The 17,920-nt window shown below is 57.0% G+C and overlaps 1 protein-coding gene across 1 annotated transcript in view; it reads right to left on the bottom strand.

The window, feature by feature from the left end:
- TOLLIP (toll interacting protein) overlaps nucleotides 1-17,688 on the bottom strand; it is a 32,648-nt gene extending 14,960 nt beyond the window's left edge. Inside the window, exons 1-2 of the mRNA XM_058526063.1 lie at nucleotides 17,607-17,688; nucleotides 3,392-3,541 (exon numbers count right to left, since the gene is read on the bottom strand). Of these exons, the coding sequence (XP_058382046.1) occupies nucleotides 3,392-3,541; nucleotides 17,607-17,639 (183 nt within the window). The 5' untranslated portion in view covers nucleotides 17,640-17,688. The remainder of the gene's footprint in view (nucleotides 1-3,391; nucleotides 3,542-17,606) is intronic.
- Nucleotides 17,689-17,920: the final 232 nt, after the last annotated feature.

Raw genomic sequence — 17,920 nt, 5'->3', positions numbered from 1 at the left:
GTGGACGCCCAGCCTCCTGCCTGCACTGTGGGCCTCTCCCTGCAATGCACGACCTCCGGTCTCAGCCAGCTGCCTTGAAAGCATCCTCCACTTACTGGGTCTGACACTGAAGCGTCCATTTCCTTCCCACCTGTTCTTCCTGTAATTTTCCCCATTTTGGTCAATCCTCTGTCCATCTTCCAGGTGCTGGCGACAGAGGCCTTTGGGGTCATGCCGACCCTCCTTTCTTCACACTCGGGAGCAATCTACAAGTCTGCTGGTGCTCCCTGAGGAGCTCCCAGTACAGGGACTTCCACCCTGGCCCCACGACCTTCCCAACACAACAGCCAGAGGGAGTCGTGGAAACTCAGCTCCTGACAGAGCGCTTCCCTTCTCACTCAGAGTCTGATCCCCAGTCCTGCAGGTCGGTCCACAAGGCCCAGCCCTCCCCTACAGCCCATGTGGCCCCTCACCCCTGGCCCCTGCAGGGCTCTGCTAAGATCCACCTCCCTGGCCACCTCCACTCCCCAGCCCTGACCCAGGGGGTGTGCCACCTGCTCACGGGCTGCCTGTGTTATTTCTGCACTGTCCACTGTCTGGCCCTCAACCCCACCCTGTGGGCTCCCCGGGGCAGGGCTCTGGGCCTGTCTGTTCATGGCTGTGTCCCCGCCTAGAGCAGCTCCCGGCACAAGCTGGGGATTCGCACTTGAGTTCTACTTTTCATAAGTGAGAATTAACCCGGCCTGGTCAGTGCCCATCCTTGAATCTTGCTATCCATAATGTCCCTGTCCCTTCTTTCCATCAGGGCTTCAGACTCTGCCTTTGGCTTCCACCCTGCCCACACCAGAGGGCCAGCCGTCGTCACGAGGGGAGGAACTCCAGCACAGCCTGCCCTCCACCCTTGCTCTCCCATTTCCTACTCCAGCTTCCTTGACTGTGTCTCTGCTTTCTGCCTCTGGATGGGTGGAACTATAGCTTGCTCACTTTTAACCAGTGGTGACTGGTCCTCTTAGGCCAAGACTTCTCTACTCCTGGGCCCTTCGCTTTGACCTACTTCTTAGGTGGTCGGAGCAGACCTGGAATAACGTGGAAGGCTCCTGGGTGACACACATTATTAGCCTTCAGATAGCTTCAAATACCCTTCTGTTGTCTTCACATAAATTTGCTAGAGTAATTCTTAAAAACTGCTTAGAAACTGCTCTGTTATTTTCTGGAAAATGTGTAGCAGAAAGGTCTGAAACCAGGTTTTGATTTTCCCTGGCTTCCAAGTAACTGTTTTTATTTTGTTCCTGCCTAGCTGCTAAGATGTTTCTATCTTACTAATTTACAGTTATCATCAATGCCCATCCACGATCTTTGCTTGGAGCAAGGCTGACCCCCGGAATTGGCACATGGAGGCTCCTCTTCACCCAGACATCGCCCTGACCCCGCGCGGAGCTCTGCACACGGTGCTGCCCTCACTCCTTGGAGGCCCAACTTCCTGCTACACCCGCCTCCCCTGCCTCCCCTCTGCACCCCTCCCGCTCCCTCCACCCCGTGGATGCAACGCTCAGGCTGTCCCTCACACTTCTCAGGGCTTTTCTGTGACGTCAGCTCGACTCCACTGCAGTCACAGTGTTGAAGGAACGTGGCTCACTCCCACACTCACCGAGCACGACTACACGCGAGGTGCTGCTTGAGGGTCTGCCGGGGACAGACAGACAGACGCTGGTCTCTGTCTCCCACAGCCACACGCAGCAGACACGTCACACACAGCAGGTCAGAAGGCACTGCCAACCGCAGGGAGTAACCAGGTGAGGGGAACAGAGCACGCTGGAGCATGGGATGCCCCTGAGGAGGTGAGCGAGCAAGCGAGGACACCTGGGAGAGTGCCGGGGAAGGAGGAAGATCAAGCAGATGGAGAAGGGCAGCCTGGGGAGGGCGAGGCAGGGAGATAACTGCCTGCAGCGCTCTGGCCACCCGAGGAGCCGGTGGCGGGGCAGGGTGGGCAGACTGCTCCAGCCTGGACCACTGAGGGTGAAGCCGTGAGCCTGCGTGAGGGGCTGCACAGGGTGTGAGACAGAGCCGTCGGGAAGAAGCCCAAGGGTGCAGGCCCGAGCTTCTAGAAGGATGGCACTGCTGCCTACTGAGACTGGGGAGAAGCAGGTGTTGGGGGCTGGAGGCAGGAGTTCCATCGGGGCACGACATGTCTGAAATGCCTGCTGGACATCCAGGGAAGGCCCCGAGGGCCGCGGTGTGTACGCACGAGTCTGCAGCTGGGCTGAGCGGCTGGTTTGGGCCAGGAGCTGCTCACCCTGGGGCCTGTGGGCAAGGAGGGGAGAGGCTGGCTGGGGCCTGGGCCCCACGGCACGCCACCAGGCCCAGGAGACAACCAGGGCAGATGGCCAGGGAAGGCAGACAGAGAAGCATGGCGCGGCCTCTGTAAGCCAAGGGAGAAGGGTTATCACAAAGGAAGTGGAAAACCTAAGAGGTCAAGCAGGTGAACCAGGAATGCTCCTGACACCGGGCTGGCACCACGGACAGCCTGGGTGAGCTTGCGGAGGGTACAGACAGGCTGCTGCATGGGCTCACGAGAGAACGGAGAGGGGCCACAGTGCCCCGCAGTCACCGCGCCTGCAGAAGGGGGGAGCGCTCCGCTACGGTGGGGGCTGAATTCACTGTGACAGGAGGTCACTGAGCAGAGGAAGCAGCGCGTTATCTTAGAAACACATGCACAAGCGAGTCTGTGAGGTGCACGATGATGAAAAGGGGGCTTGACTGTGAACCCCAACAGCACTGAAGTGTGTTGCTGAGTGTTGGAGATGCTGTGAAGTGCGCACCTTAAAACTCCATCTCATTCCTGAGGTCCAACAGTGACTCTTCTGTCTGTGCATTTCTACAAAATTCACAATGATTTTCCTTTCCTCATTGTTTCACAGAAAGTTCTGATGACAAAACCATTTCACATCCTGACAGTGTATCTGGTTTTCACTCAGCAACCATGGGCATGTCCGGGCCATCAGTGCTGGGCTGCAGGACAGCTGGAGGGGCTCCTGGGACGCGGGCTCCGGAGCTGGGTGGGAGAGCTGCAGGCCCCCAGCCCTCTCTGCCCACCCCGTTGTATGGAGCAGCAGCACCTCCACCTTCCCCAGTTGCCCTGAGGGTCAGGAGAGACTGTCCACAGGAAGGAACAGTGCCCGGAACCGAACAGACACCAATAAACGCTCATTACTAATTACTGTAATTATTTTTGGCAGAACCCTGGGTAACCATCAATATTTTTCATATATATACGTCTCAGGAAAAATTGGAATCAGAAAAAGTTCCACCTGTCCACTCAGAAAATGTGGCATAAAAGCCGAAATCATGTAACAACCCCATTCGCTCCTGCCCCTTCTCTCCACTACCACGTGGCCGCAGCCCTGACACCCACCTGCACCACGGTGATGCTGAGGCGGCCCACTGTGCCCACCGCTCCTCCAAACTGTAGCTGCTGGGCTGCCTGTGCGTCCAGCTGGATCTGCTGCTGCTGCTGCGTGGGCAGGATGCGGAGGAAGTCCTGCGGGAGCTCGCCGATGTACACCTGGGACAGGGAAGAGAAGACACCGTAGTATCAGTGAGGCTGGGGCCAGGGCAGAACCGGGCCAAACCCTGGGCATTTCCAGGACCCAGAGGCCTGGGCTGTGCTGCACCTCAGCTGCACCTCACCTATAAACAAGGGCCCACAGGGGTCAGGGTTTCCAGCCTGAGGGCCTGGAACCACCACCTTGCCCCTCAGCAGCAGGACTGCGTCCTCTGGCACAGGAGCCCTTCTCACTTGGCAGACACACACGCAGATCAGGATCTGTGCAGGCTTGCTACATTTCTGCCACTAAAACCAGGTTCTCGTGCTCTAAACGGGATTGTTGGATGGTTTCTCAGGTTGTTTTTGGGTTTCACAAGCGCTCTGTCCACATGTCCATGATCTGTTTTCCCTGGTGCCATTACAACTACAGGCAGGGCCCATGAGCTGCAGGGCACCGGTTCAAACAATGAATGAGATGAAACCCGAACCGTGGGTCTGAAGCTCTCTAGAAAACCCTGTCAAGTACTTCCATCTGAAACAGTGCAAACTCAAAACTGCCCCAAATAAGTGAACAGATTAACAAGCCCCAAAGACCTCACCCTTCTGCTTCTCAGGAACCCTCTGTCCACTAGGCTGCTGGGCCTCGGAGAGAAGGGAGGAGCCTGAGGGGGCCCGGCCCCCAGGGCTGGAGGGGACACGCTCCTGAGGGACACGTGAGAGTGTGAGTTACGGGAGGGGCCTGAAGGGCTCCGGGAGGACAAAGTCTTCCAGGAAAAACTGCAGGAGACTACAGCAAGAGTCAACCGAGACTCATGGAAGCGGCCCCAGAAAAGCCTGACACGGCAGGGATGCGCAAGGCAGGGCCGGCCTGGGGCCCAACGTGGGAGGGCCGAGGACCCAGCCGAGCTCAACGAGCAGGACACCCGCCACTCTGCTCCTTCCTGGGCACGGTGGGTAGAGGTCTGGAGAGGTCACAGTGTAAGATGAAGCCTGCCAGGCTGACAACCCCTCGGAAGGGGGGCCTGCCTGCTGGTGGAGAAACTGGAGCCACGGCCACAGGGGAACAGGCGCTGCCTGCGCTGGTCCCAGGTTCTCCTCAGCCACCCCAAGAGGACATCACAAAGGGGCTCCCGGCTGAGGGCCTGGAAGGGCTGCTTGTTCTCAGGAAGTGCTGAATGCTAAACCCCAGTGTGTCACGGCGAGAGCTCTGGCAGACTGCATCCACTGACAGCAGCCACCAGGGACCACCTCAGATGTCCAGGAGGCTCCTAACACCCTAAGGCCTCTACTGCCAAGACCAGATGCCTGCTGGGCTCCCGGACTTCCCGAAGACGCGGCATCTGGCAGAGTTCCAGAAGGTCGTATCTGCTGAGCTCACGAGCACCCTGGGAAAGCATTTCTCTCCAAGTGCTCTCGTCGCCTTGCATTTCAAACACGCCTGGAAAGGTCTAGGTCCCCCCTCGGCTCCCATTTCAGGCTTGGGGAAGTCACAAACCAGGCAGGGCTCCGCAACCAGTGGAGGCGAGCACAAGGGGAAGTCGCAGGCTCCAGAGCCAGCTGAGTGTTGAGAACTCAGGCCCCCGTTCCGGGGCTCCCCCAGCCACGCCCACCTCTGACGGGAGCGCCCATCAGCTTGGTGCTCCAACCGCTCTTCTCTAAGGAGCAAGAGTGAGCTTCTCCTGGCCGTACACCACACGCGACCCAACAGACCAGGACGTCTCAGAACGACCTCTGCACCATCAGAGGAGACGCTCCTGGCGAAGACAACACCTGACCCTTCTCTGCACCTGGAGCACAGGGCCCAGGTGGTGTGGCCCCGAGCACTCACTGCAGACCGACTGGAAGGCAGCAGGTGCGGGAGGCCTGAAGTTGCCAGGAGAAGAGCACGGCGCCCTCCCAGGGGGCGTCGAAGGCCGCGTGTCCCCTGGTGTGCTGCACAGGTTACCAGCAGGCCCCAGGCCACCCTGAGGAGGTTACCCCGTGGTGACACCCTGGGGCCGCACCCCCTGTGGAGGGTTCAGGCCCGGGGGCATTGCTGCTGTGAGGCAGACACCAGGTGCCAGTTTCTGTTGGCGACCCTGGAGTGAAGAAGCCCAGGGCCCTTCACCCACCTCCCCAGCGCACTCACACCCAGAACTCTCGCCAGCCCACGAGACCCAGATGTGCCCCTACCAACCACACACAGTCCCCACAGCCTGCACCGCGGTCTTCTTTGCTGGCTCTGTCTGCTCGCCATGAACACGTTATCTTGCAGAAACAGACTCACGTTAACCAAGCTTAAGGGATTACTGCATACAGACCCAATTCCCACTTATTTATTCTGAGAAATACTGCCCACCATCGGCCACACACTACAGCTCTGAGGACCCAGCAGGGACAGGCGTGCCCTTGGTGGATACACTGCGGACGGCCAGTCACACGCGCAGTGACAGCAGTCAGTCAGGAGAGGCCTCTCTCTTTCATCGTTTCCATTTCCTGTCTGTCCTCATCGCGAGAACGGGACTGGTAGGTATTACATTTCTTTTTATTGTACTCTTCCAGGTTCTCATCGAAGAGAATGCGACTGCTTTTTACTTGGGGAAATAAAATGATACCAAAAGGCCAAATGACCTAGTTTAACTACAGTTAGTTAAACAACTATAAACTAGTTAAACAAAGGTTTAACTATAAAAGTATAAATATGAAATGAGGATGTACCAACATGAATGAACAGTGCAAACAGAATATGAGAAGGAAAAACTAGCGGAGACACCTCGCCAACCACCTCAGCCAGGGGGTCCAGGCCGACACCAGCAATGACAGGTCAGGGAGACGGCAGGTTCCCGAAATGATGCGATGAGAAGGACCCTCCCCTCTGTGGTCTCCTTCCAACTGAGGGACAGACCACAAAATGCCTGACCAGTAAGTCTTCAACCGTCAACGTCCCGAAAAACAAGGGAAGTCTGAGAGATGGTCCCAGAGGGCAGGCAAATAAGGAGACGTGATGGCTAACTGCCACCTGGGCCTGGGTGGAGTCCTCGGACAGTGCCGGGAAACTGGCTGGGACTCCGAATGAAATCCGGGGTTCCCAGTGGGGTACCAGAGTCAGGTTCTCAGTGTGACAAATGTGCCACGTGACACGTGATGTTACCAATGGGGACAGCAGGTGAGGGGACACAGGAGCTCTTTGTACTGCCTTTGCAACTCTTCCATAAATCTAAAATTATTCCAAAATTTAAGTTTATTAGAAAAATTTCAATTTAACCTAGGAAAAAAAAAAGAAAGGAAAAGGAAACAGTGCACAGTCCTTAAGAAAGAACAAGCTCCTGATTATGCAACCGACACACCGGCCACTGGGGAAGACAAGGCGGCCGCTGCCGCAGTCCTGATGATGCTCACTCAGACGGAATCCGGCCACACGAGGAGACTCCGACACCTCAAAGAGCCACTACTGTTGACAAAAGCAGTCAACATCTGTAACGTGTCGTTACAGATAAGCGGTAACGTGAGTCTGATCACTTCAGCAACCAGACTGGAAAACGTCATCAATAAACATGTATTCTTAACATATATTAAAAATTCAGTGCTGGTCCTAAAATTTATTTTTGCCATATTATGATGGAGGAAATGTTTGAAAGGTCACATCAAAACATATGCTTGATCCTGACTCAAAGACTTGGGATCAAAGAGAACAATTAATCTTGATAACAGATAAATAATGGATCCTATTTCCTAATATAATTTGGCTTACATTCAGAAGATGACTACAGTGAGTCCAATACTGACAAGTAATTTCAAGTTCTTGCGTTAAGACCCACGAGTCCACTTCCAGGAGTAATCCTACGGAGGTGCTCACGCAGGATGCCGGCTGCCTCATCGCTGACACAGCCTGGGCACAAGGAGAAGGGAGCACCCACCACGGGGCCAAGGGATGGCCCTGACGGAGACCCACACAGCCCTGAGGAGGGAGCCCTCCCCATGCCTGCTCACACGAGATCTTGTGGCACCTGGAGGAGGGGCACAGCACCACCACTGTGCAAAAACCACAAAGGAGGTTTTATGTCTAAAAATAGTGTTTAAGAAATTAATGTTCAGGAGTGGAACTCAGTGGGCGAGAGAGAAGGGGAGGAGGCAGAGAAGATTTAGTTTTAATTTATTTATACTTTTATGTCTTGCTAGTAATTTTTAAAAGTAATTTTTTTAACCATGTACATGAATTACTTTTATAATAAAATTAGAACTTTCACTCCATGAACTCTCTGGGTTTTAACTTTTCTTAAAACTAAAAGCTACTTTCATAAATATTAGTCTTTTTAAAACATATTTGCAAAAACATAATTTCATATTTCTTAAAATCTCTGCTTTTTCTACCCCATGGACACGCTCAGAGAGCCACAGGGCGTATTACTGACACCCACCCCCTCCCAGGGCTCTGGTCCACTGCAGGACACTTGTGCACAAAAGAAAAGATTTGCAAAATCTGGTTTTATTTAGAATAAACACCCTTCCAAGTCCAAATGTTAATTTTGGCACAGAAACAGAGTTTAATTATTCTTTTTATCACGTAAGGTGTGTGCTCACTACCTAAGCTAACTTTTCAGGCGCACAGAATCAAACAAGCACCTGTGAATACCTCGTAGTGACAAGCCTGACGGGAGGAACCAAGGCTGCACTTCCCAGCGATGAGGCCTGCCCACAGGGCCACAGAGGCAGGAGGCGCAGCCCAGACCAGCCTCTCCCACCACAAGCCCCCAAGGTCACCGAGTAGCAGCAGCCACGTACCAGGCCTGGGGTGGTGGATCTCCCGGCCTGCCTTGCACGACTGTCCTTTCCCTTAAGGAGCATTTTTAAATTACTTTTCCTCATTGCTGCCCCCATGAAACCATAGGACCGCAGACACACTGTGTGTCTGCCCATGGCCTGGGGTCTACTTGTGCCCTCTACAGAAAGAGAGAAAGGGGGCCGGCCCGGTGGCACAAGCGGTTAAGCGCATATGCTCCGCTGCAGCAGCCTGGGGTTCGCCGGTTTGGATCCCGGGCGTGCACCGACGCACTGCTTCTCGAGCCATGCTGTGGTGGTGTCACGTACAAAGTAGAGGAAGATGGGCACAGATGTTAGCTCAGGGCCAATCTTCCTCAGCAAAAAAAAAAAAAAAAAAAAGAGGAGGACTGGCATCAGATGTTAGCTCAGGGCTGATTTTCCTCACCAAAAAAAAAAAAAAGAGCAAGTATGAGGCTTTCTCTTCATCTAACGCACAGCGAGGAACAAGTAAATAAAACTTTTAAGTTAAAAGTTAGATTAAAAACTGAAAAGCTATTAACTATTAACTTTATAACTGCATTTGCTGAGCAACTTTTAATGTAATTTTTACTTATAAATTATAATGTATCAAATTACACAATTAGCAATCTATAAAATAGCAATGTAATCAAAATTTAAAAACTCATTCAACTGTCACTTTCCCAGCAAAAGCAAAGCATCTGAAAAAATTAACCTCTTAAAAAACATTTTTGGTAAACTTAACTTTTAACTTTGCTCGATATGAGGAAAAACTTTCTAACTAACTGTTACATGTTCTTTTTAGCACTTTGACATAGTTAGTGATGAGCTGAGTAACTTTTGTGGAATCAAAAAATAAAACGTGAATGGTTGTTATCCGATTCTCCAGGCACGAGTTGCACACACAAGCGCTGAGGATCAAACACGAACACGGTGCTAGGCGGCCGGGGCCCCCAGCGCTGGCCCACAGTGAGGGGAGCAAGCGCCATCGCAGCCATCTCTCAACCACACGTCTGCACCTGCGCTTCTGTGTCTGTCTGCCCCGAACTCCTTAGGACACCCAAGAAGCCCCACAGGAGTGATGAAGCACTGAGGAACAAGAGTCCCAGTGGAGCCGAGCTTCGGAGGGCCACGGACCACCATGAAGCCGACCACTGGTCGTGCCTCCTCCGAGACCCAACTTTCACTCTCTGGGGGTCACACCACCCCGCTGCTGAGGATGCACGCGAAGGGCTCTGGAGCCCCCACAGTGCGGTCTAGGGAGACCTCCTGGTCCTCACGCCCTGTGACCCAGAGCCACCCTGACGGCTTGAATGCAACCTTACGTTCACAGCTGCAAGCACGGCAGGGAGAGCCGGGCCAGGCTGAGGCCTGAGCGACAGAGCAACCAACAACACAAAACAAACACTCCCACGGGACCCCGTGGGGTCTCCACACGCTTGTGGAGAGAGGAACAGCCTGCAGGCCGCAGTGGAGTCAGGATCCCTAGGGGAGGAGGAGCCCCGACACCTGGGACTCCCTCCGCTGGGCCCGGAGCAAGCTGAGCCGGGAGCTGCCCCGCCAAGTCTGAGGAGGCTGCCCTGCCCCAAGGCCCTGCATGGGACACCCGCCACTAGGCTCACCCAGGGCCAGAGCTCAGCATGTCCTACAGTCTGGCCCAGGAGAACTGGCCTGTCCACCAAGAGAGCACACGAGGGGGTGGGGAGAGACGTGTGGGCTGGGACGGAAGGTGGTGGGCAGATCAGCCTCTGGCTCTGATGGGTGGCCTGGCCAGCTGGCCGAATCCTCACTGCTCAGCATCCCACGGCCCCCAGCACACTGTGAAGAAAGGAAGGCACAGGCTCTGAGAGACTGAGCGCCAACCTGCGTCTGTCAGCAGGCCCCTACACTCAACACCTGGGGAGGTGAGGAGCCAGGGCAGGTGAGGGAATCGGCGGCAGGTGAGAAACCTGGGGCAGGTGAGAAACCTGGGGCAGGTGAGGAGCTGGGGTAGGTGTGGAGCCTGGGGCAGGTGAGGAGCCTGGGGCAGGTGAGGAGCCTGGGGCAGGTGAGGAACCTGGGGCAGGTGAGGAGCTGGGGTAGGTGTGGAGTCAGGGGCAGGTGAGGAGCTGGGGTAGGTGTGGAGCCTGGGGCAGGTGAGGAGCCTGGGGCAGGTGAGGAGCTGGGGTAGGTGTGGAGTCAGGGCAGGTGAGGAGCTGGGGTAGGTGTGGAGTCAGGGGCAGGTGAGGAGCTGGGGTAGGTGAGGAGCTGGGGGCAGGTGAGAAGCCGGGGCAGGTGAGGAACCTGAGGCAAGTGAGAGCTGCAGCAGGTGAGGAGCCGGGGCAGGTGAGGAACCTGGGGCAGGTGAGGAGCTGGGGTAGGTGTGGAGCCTGGGGCAGGTGAGGAGCCTGGGGCAGGTGAGGAGCCTGGGGCAGGTGAGGAGCTGGGGTAGGTGTGGAGTCAGGGGCAGGTGAGGAGCTGGGGTAGGTGTGGAGCCTGGGGCAGGTGAGGAGCTGGGGCAGGTGAGGAGCCTGGGGCAGGTGAGGAGCTGGGGCAGGTGAGGAACCTGGGGCAGGTGAGGAGCTGGGGTAGGTGTGGAGTCAGGGGCAGGTGAGGAGCTGGGGTAGGTGTGGAGCCTGGGGCAGGTGAGGAGCTGGGGCAGGTGAGGAGCTGGGGTAGGTGTGGAGCCTGGGGCAGGTGAGGAACCTGGGGCAGGTGAGGAGCTGGGGTAGGTGTGGAGTCAGGGGCAGGTGAGGAACCTGGGGCAGGTGAGGAGCTGGGGTAGGTGTGGAGCCTGGGGCAGGTGAGGAACCTGGGGCAGGTGAGGAGCTGGGGTAGGTGTGGAGTCAGGGGCAGGTGAGGAACCTGGGGCAGGTGAGGAGCTGGGGTAGGTGTGGAGCCTGGGGCAGGTGAGGAGCTGGGGTAGGTGTGGAGTCAGGGGCAGGTGAGGAGGTGGGGCAGGTGAGGAGCTGGGGGCAGGTGAGAAGCCGGGGCAGGTGAGGAACCTGGGGCAGGTGAGAGCTGCAGCAGGTGAGGAGCCGGGGCAGGTGAGGAGCGGGGGTAGGTGTGGAGTCAGGGGCAGGTGAGGAGCTGGGGTAGGTGTGGAGCCTGGGGCAGGTGAGGAGCTGGGGGCAGGTGTGGAGTCAGGGTAGGTGAGGAACCTGGGGCAGGTGAGGAGCTGCAGCAGGTGAGGAGTCAGGGGCAGGTGAGGAGCGGGGGTAGGTGCGGAGTCAGGGTAGGTGAGGAACCTGGGGCAGGTGAGGAGCCGACATGTGCTGCACCTCATGTCTGGCTCTGCCTGGCACCTGACTGCAGGGTGTAACAGTAGGTGGACCAGTGGAGCGAGTGTGACAGTATGTGGGCGGTGCAGAGGCTGAGAAAGAACCAGATTCTGGATCTGCTTTGAAGGCAGAGCCGGCAGGACTTCCTGAGGGATGGAGGAGGCAAGGTCATGTGGGGGTTCTGGTCTGAGCAACACAAAGGATAGAGCTGCCACCAAATGGGACGGGAAAAGGCAGTGGAGGGGGTCTGAGAGAAGGGGCCGGCTTTCCGTCTGCAATGTTCAGAACATTCTAGGGAGACAGCAAGGAGCAGAGGGGCAATGGATCTGGAGTTCAGGAAGAAGGCCTGGGAGTCACTGTCATGTCAGAGGCCTGAAGCCTGGACACCAGCTGACACCCCAGCTGAGATCCCCAGGGGCTTGAGGACAGACAGGAAAGAGGAGGAGCAGGTGGAAGGAAACCCGAGGGAAAGCAATAACCTCAGAGCAGGGAGGGGCTGCTGTCACCTGTGCCCTGGGCGGCAGCCCGAGAGGCCCTAGCACTCCCCCGGGAGAGTTTCCCAACACCTAAGACCAGCTGCTGCCATGCCCTCTGCCTGAAGCACGCTCCCGCCACCTGCAGTTACCTCCCGCAGTCCCTCAAAGTGCAGGCGGCTTCCTGTCCTCAGCTGATGCACCTGCCCCTCCTGGGACCCACAGCCCCGCACAACCCAACCCCCCAGCACAGTCCAGCCACTGTTGAAGCAAGAGGAAACAGTAGGAGGCATGTAGATGGTAAACGGTGCACACAAAACTCCAGGCAGGGAGGGCTAGAAGGAAGAGCCGAGTTTTTTGAGACAAGAAAAATAATTCCTAGGGACCTAGAAGCTCCCACGTTCCAGGACACCCCATAGGCCAGGGCTGGGGCAAACGCTTTACACACACTGACTCAGTCCATCCTCACAAGAACCATGTGAGAAAGCTTTATACAAGAGGACACCGAGGCACAAAGATGCTAACAACTGGCCCAAAGTTAGAGAGCTGTCACTCAAATAATTCACACCAAACACTCCCAGGCAGATTTCACAGCCGCTGTCAGAGGAGAGCAGGGGCCAGAGGGTGCTGAATGCACGGAGACACAGACAGGGGAGGGGAAGGGGAGCCTGAGGAAAGGACGGCAACCACCGACTCCTCAGATGGCAGAATGAGACCTTCATGGACGAGAAGACAACTGTCGCCCAGAATTCCAAACACAGCAAAAATATCTTTCAGGAATTAGAGAAAAGGCACTCATACACAAAAACTGAGAGTTTGCCGCCAAAGCAAGTTCTAAAGGATGAACCAGAAGCAAAAGCAAAGTGCTCCCAGATGGAAGGTCTGAGACGCAAGGAGGGACAGGAAAAGCAAGGAGCCACTACACACGACCAGCAGCACGGAGGCCGGGAAGAGGTCACATGAGGCAGCACACTCATCGGGAGGAGGGTAAATACGATGACTAACCTTAGGTCCCGATAAGCCTGTGTGTTCAAACTTCTAGGATAACCACCAAGAGAACAGAAATACAATATGTATTTTCCAAACCAGTATGGAACAAAAAATTGAATTAAAAAAACTATATTCAGTCAATCCAAAAGAACGCAAGGAGAGAAAAAGAAAACCAGGACAAATAAAAGCACAAAAGGAAGTGTTTTAAAGAAAAAAAGCGTGTGTAACAATACATATAGAACTATTTAACATGTTCCAGTTAAAAGAAAAAGACTTACACTTTGTCTAAGACTCCTCAGAAGTGACTTTCTAAAAATCCAGCCCTATGCTGCTGACAACAGACCAATCCTAAGCATAAATGTTCAGAAGGACGTAGTCAAAGAACGAAAAAAACCCCACCAGGCAAATACTCCCTCAAAGAAAGCAGGCGTAGCCGCCTGGCGTCACACCAGATAAGAAAGGCTCTGCGCGAGGCCAGCGAGGTCGCTGTTCACAGCCGGCTTACAGGAAGACGCTGCAATTCTAAACGTGGACACACTAACGACTCAGCTTCAAAGAATCCTGAGCAAAGGCTCACAGGGACGCGGAGAAACAGGACTCTCCACCAGCTGGTGGGGACGCTCACGGCCCGCCCAGGACCAGGGCCCACAGGAAGGCGCTGGCAGGGTAAGATGGGTTCATCTGAGAAAGAAGAGAGTGTCAGGGACTCGGACAGCGAACGTATGAAACCCACGGGCTTACAACAGTCTCAGAAAGGAGAAAGCCAAACACAATCCAAAAAGAAAACCAACTCCCTCCTCTGAATGTGGGAAATTAAATTAACCAAGCATTTATCTTGCCTTTCCCGTACAAACTACTTCAGGGCAGCCAGACAGCTCTGGTTGTGGAGAAAGCGCATCTTGATGAACAGCCCCAGTTAATAAATGTAGAACGAGTGAGAACACACAAATATCACCCTCTGCCACCCCTAATGAAGTCCCTGGTTCAGCAACAATTATCAACAAGCCAAGGCTGATGAGGATCTGGACAGTCACGGGCCACCAGCACCACCCACAGATCGCCCACAGGGCTCAAGACGGAAAAGGCAGCCTAAAAAGGCAGGGCCTCGCTGACTGCCCCAGAACTTGCAGATCAACCAGCATCTTCAAAAGCGGGACAAGTAGCTGTTATCAGTCTGGGCCCCCAACAGCCTGGACCACCCATCAGCCTGGATCCCCCATCGGCCTGGGGCCCCACCAGTCTGGACTCAGTGGGACACACTCACACATCTATGAAGGAAGCTTGCCAAAAAAGTTGAAGCTGCCCCCGACTAAGCCTCGACTGCCGTCCCCTCGAGCTGACTGCGCCGCTGTGGTTTAAAGCAGCATGTCCTGCAAACCTCCCAGCGTTCTAACTTGAAGGCAGGAGGCCCCCACAATTACTCCTTGTAGGTGCCCACTGGGGCCTCTGTAATATTTTGTGGACTGGACAGAAACACTGGATAGAAAACGGTCGTCATTACAAAAACACTAGCGTTGATAAAGGGGAGCAAACACAGCTCAGGGCTGGGGCATGCCTCAAGGGCCACCCAGGAAAACCTATCCTGCGGCTGTAAACGCCACATCTCCTGAAATTTAAGCAAAGAACCATATTAGCTCTGCGGAAGAAAGAGCAAACGGAAGGCACGGAGTCGGAGTAGCTAGTTTCCCACTTTTCCTCATCACGCCCACCTCAAGAGCCCCCTCAGGCGCCCTGCTCAAGGACAAAGGAATCTCCCCAGCCCTGTCAGATTGTCCTTCCTCCTCCAGCTTCCCAGGAGCTCTGCCTGTCACCGCTTTATCACCAGCGGGGGGCAATGGTCAGACTTCAGAGTCGCCTGAGGGAGCAAGCCTAAGTCCAGGCTCCGGGCTCCCTGGCTGAACGCCAACCTGTGCGGGCAGGGACCGGCCCGAAGGACGGCACGGGGCTAACACAGGAGTGCTGCCCGCCAGGACCTAGCACAGTGAGCACTTGCCAAGCGCCACCTTCACCAGCACCAGCTGGGATCGCAGCGTCTTCCTGTTTACAAGCCAAGCGCCCTGCTCATCCCTGAACCTCGCTGGCACCGAGCACACAACGCAGAGTGGGGGCTCAATCAGTATCAAGCCAAAGCACGCTGGAAAAGGAAGAGCTGTCCAGATGCTAATACCTGGGAAGGGTCCTTACAAGTACTGGTTAACGAGAGGGTTGCAGGCTGGGCGGGAGAGGTGGAAAGTAAAGAGGGTGTGCCAGGCAAAAACGTTTGAAAAACAATTTACACTGTAGTGACCTGATAACACTCAAGGGCCAAATCCATTTGCCAGCCGTCTAGAACAGCACCCGGGCCACACTGGCTGCTCCCTCACACACCAGCACAGGCACTGCCACTCAGGACCCTTCCTCGCCTTCCAGAGCCCGCCACACCCCGGCTCGTCAAGCAGGCCTCTCCCTCTCCATCTCCCAGACCGGCCCAGTTCTGCTTTCAGTGCTCCCCTCTCCCACCCACCCCACAACTCCTGCTCCTCCCTCCAAGAACCTTACTCACTCCGACCCCCACCCAGGGGAGGCCACTGCTGACGCCCAACTCGAGTTAAGATCCACAGACCTGGGTGTGCCCATCACCGCATGGCTCATCCGTGTGTTTCAGGTGCTAGGCATTCCCGTGCCACGCTGTAAGAACCCGACGGCAGGCACCACACCCGGTCCTTCACAGGACTGCACTGCCCAATATACTCATCAGGACCACTGGCAGAATGAGCACGTCACAAGTCCTCCAGTGGCACTCAAGACCCCAGCCACTGAGGACACCTTTCTGGAGCCCCCAGCAGCTCTGGCCCAGACCCAGCGTTACTGCCGTGGACAGGTCACGGAGGCGCCCCAGAACCCCCGCTGGTCCACGTGTGCTGCACACCAATGCACATGGACCACACGAGGCGCTGCAACAGAAAACCCGGGAAGCACCAGACACATGGACCGTCAGCACTCTGGCGGCACGGGGCCCCGGTGGGACTCCCTCTGACGCTCCACACTCTCACGGCGGTCACAGAGCAGAGGTCTCCCTCAGGACAGGACAAGCTGACCTTTACTGAGTGCTCCCTTCGTGCAGACACTGAGCCCCGCATGGCGTGTTGATTCAGCCAGTCCCACCCACCAGCGAGGCCCCGGACCAGGAGGCTGAGGACACGTGACAGGCCTGGCCGGGCGGGGCTGCCTGACCACTAGGCCCATGGCTTCCCCGGGGCTGAGGAGGGAGCTGCGTGCTCAGTGCCCTCGCTTCTCTGAGCAGCCTGCAGTGTAGAAGGAAACGCTGCTGGCAGTCCCTGCTCTAGTTCCCCGTGACAGAGTGAGGACGGAGAGACGGGAATCTCTCTAGGACTCTGGACGCTTCCACACCGAGCCCGACAAGAAGTGTGGGTCAGGTCCAATTCAGAGCCCTCAGGACGAGCGTCTGGGCCCAGAGGGGCCCCTCCCAAACCCGGGACTTCCTGCACACTCAGGAGAAACGTCCTGTGGCGCGGATTCCTCCCCAGCCGGAGAGACACAGCAGGATCCTCAACACCCGGCCTCGAGGGAGGGTGAGGAGCGCTGGTGACCCGGACCTCCCGAGTGAGGGCGCTGATACTGTCCATCAGAAGAACCTTTCTCCCTACTCAAAAGGACCAGAATGTTCCTCTGCTGCACGTTTTGAGCCTCTGTTGATAAGAACCTCACTGCTCATGACAACCCGACCCAGCCCAGTGTGAAGGAGCTGCTGGGGGCCACTCCCCCGGAGCCTGCTGAGCGGGTCCACACCCGTCCTCCTGCCACGGCACAGTCAGCACTGAGCCGCATGGAAGCCCCGGGATGAGAGAGCTGGGGGTCAGAGGGCACTCCCGGGTTCTCGGCTCCCATCCTTTCATTTGCAAATGAAAACGCTGAGGGTTTGAGCAGTGGCCACTAACCCGGGACACAGCTGGGCCTCTGAGCCTCATTCTGCCCGGAGGAAGAGAGGGCGTCTGGGGACCCAAGAGACCATCGGGGTTCAGGTCCTCCTCTGTAAGGGCACAGTCTAGGAGCAACGTGCCTCCTCCATCTGCGGGACTGACTCCTGTGGGGGGCCTCCTCCACCTGGGGACTATCCGGGGTGCAGGGGGCCTCCTCCATCCTGGGACCCACCCAGAGTACGCGGATCTTTTCTACAAGGCGACCCACTCGGGGTGCGAGATCCTCTTCTGTTGGCGGACCCACCCTGGTGGGTGGCCTCCTCCATCCGGGGATCGTCCGAGGTGCGAGGACCTTCTCCGACGGGAGACCCACCCTGGTAGGGGGCCTCGTCCATCCGGGTACCCACCCAGGCTGCGAGATCCTCTTCTATCGGGGGACCCACCCTGGTGGAGGGCCTCCTCCATCCGGGGACCGCCCAGGTTGCGGGGACCTTCTCTAACGGGGGGACCCACCCTGGCGGGCGGGCCTCCTCCATCCGGGGTGTGGGGGCTCCTCCAACGGGGACCGACTCGGCCCGGCCGCCTCCCCTCGCTCGCCCCGAGCCCGCAGTCGGCCTCCCGGTGCGCCCCGGAGGCCGCGAGCCCGCCCGCCGCCGCAGGCCGCCTCCCACCCGGAGCTCACCGGGCCGCGCTGCGTGCTGACGGTGGTCGCCATGGCGCTGCGCCGGCCCCGCCGAGAGCTGCCGCGCCCGCGACCCACGGCGCCGAGCCGACGGTTGCGCCCGCGAGGCCGCCGCCGCCGCCGCCACAGTCAGCTGACGTCGGCCCCGCCCCCGCGCCGTCCGCACGCCCTTTCCGGCACGCACGCACGCACGCGCGCTCCCGGCGGGCGCCTGCGCAGTCGCTCGCCCCGAGCCGCGGCCCCGGGAAATGGCTCTTGAGCTGGCGGTCTGCGCATGCCCGCCGGCCGCCCGCGCCCGGGGTCAGGGGCCTGGT

The sequence above is a fragment of the Diceros bicornis genome, chromosome 31 (genome assembly GCF_020826845.1).
Source record: "Diceros bicornis minor isolate mBicDic1 chromosome 31, mDicBic1.mat.cur, whole genome shotgun sequence".
Classification (NCBI taxonomy): Eukaryota; Metazoa; Chordata; class Mammalia; order Perissodactyla; family Rhinocerotidae; genus Diceros; species Diceros bicornis.
The sequence above is the reverse complement of the archived record's forward strand: the minus strand, read 5'-3'. Positions and strand labels throughout refer to the sequence as shown.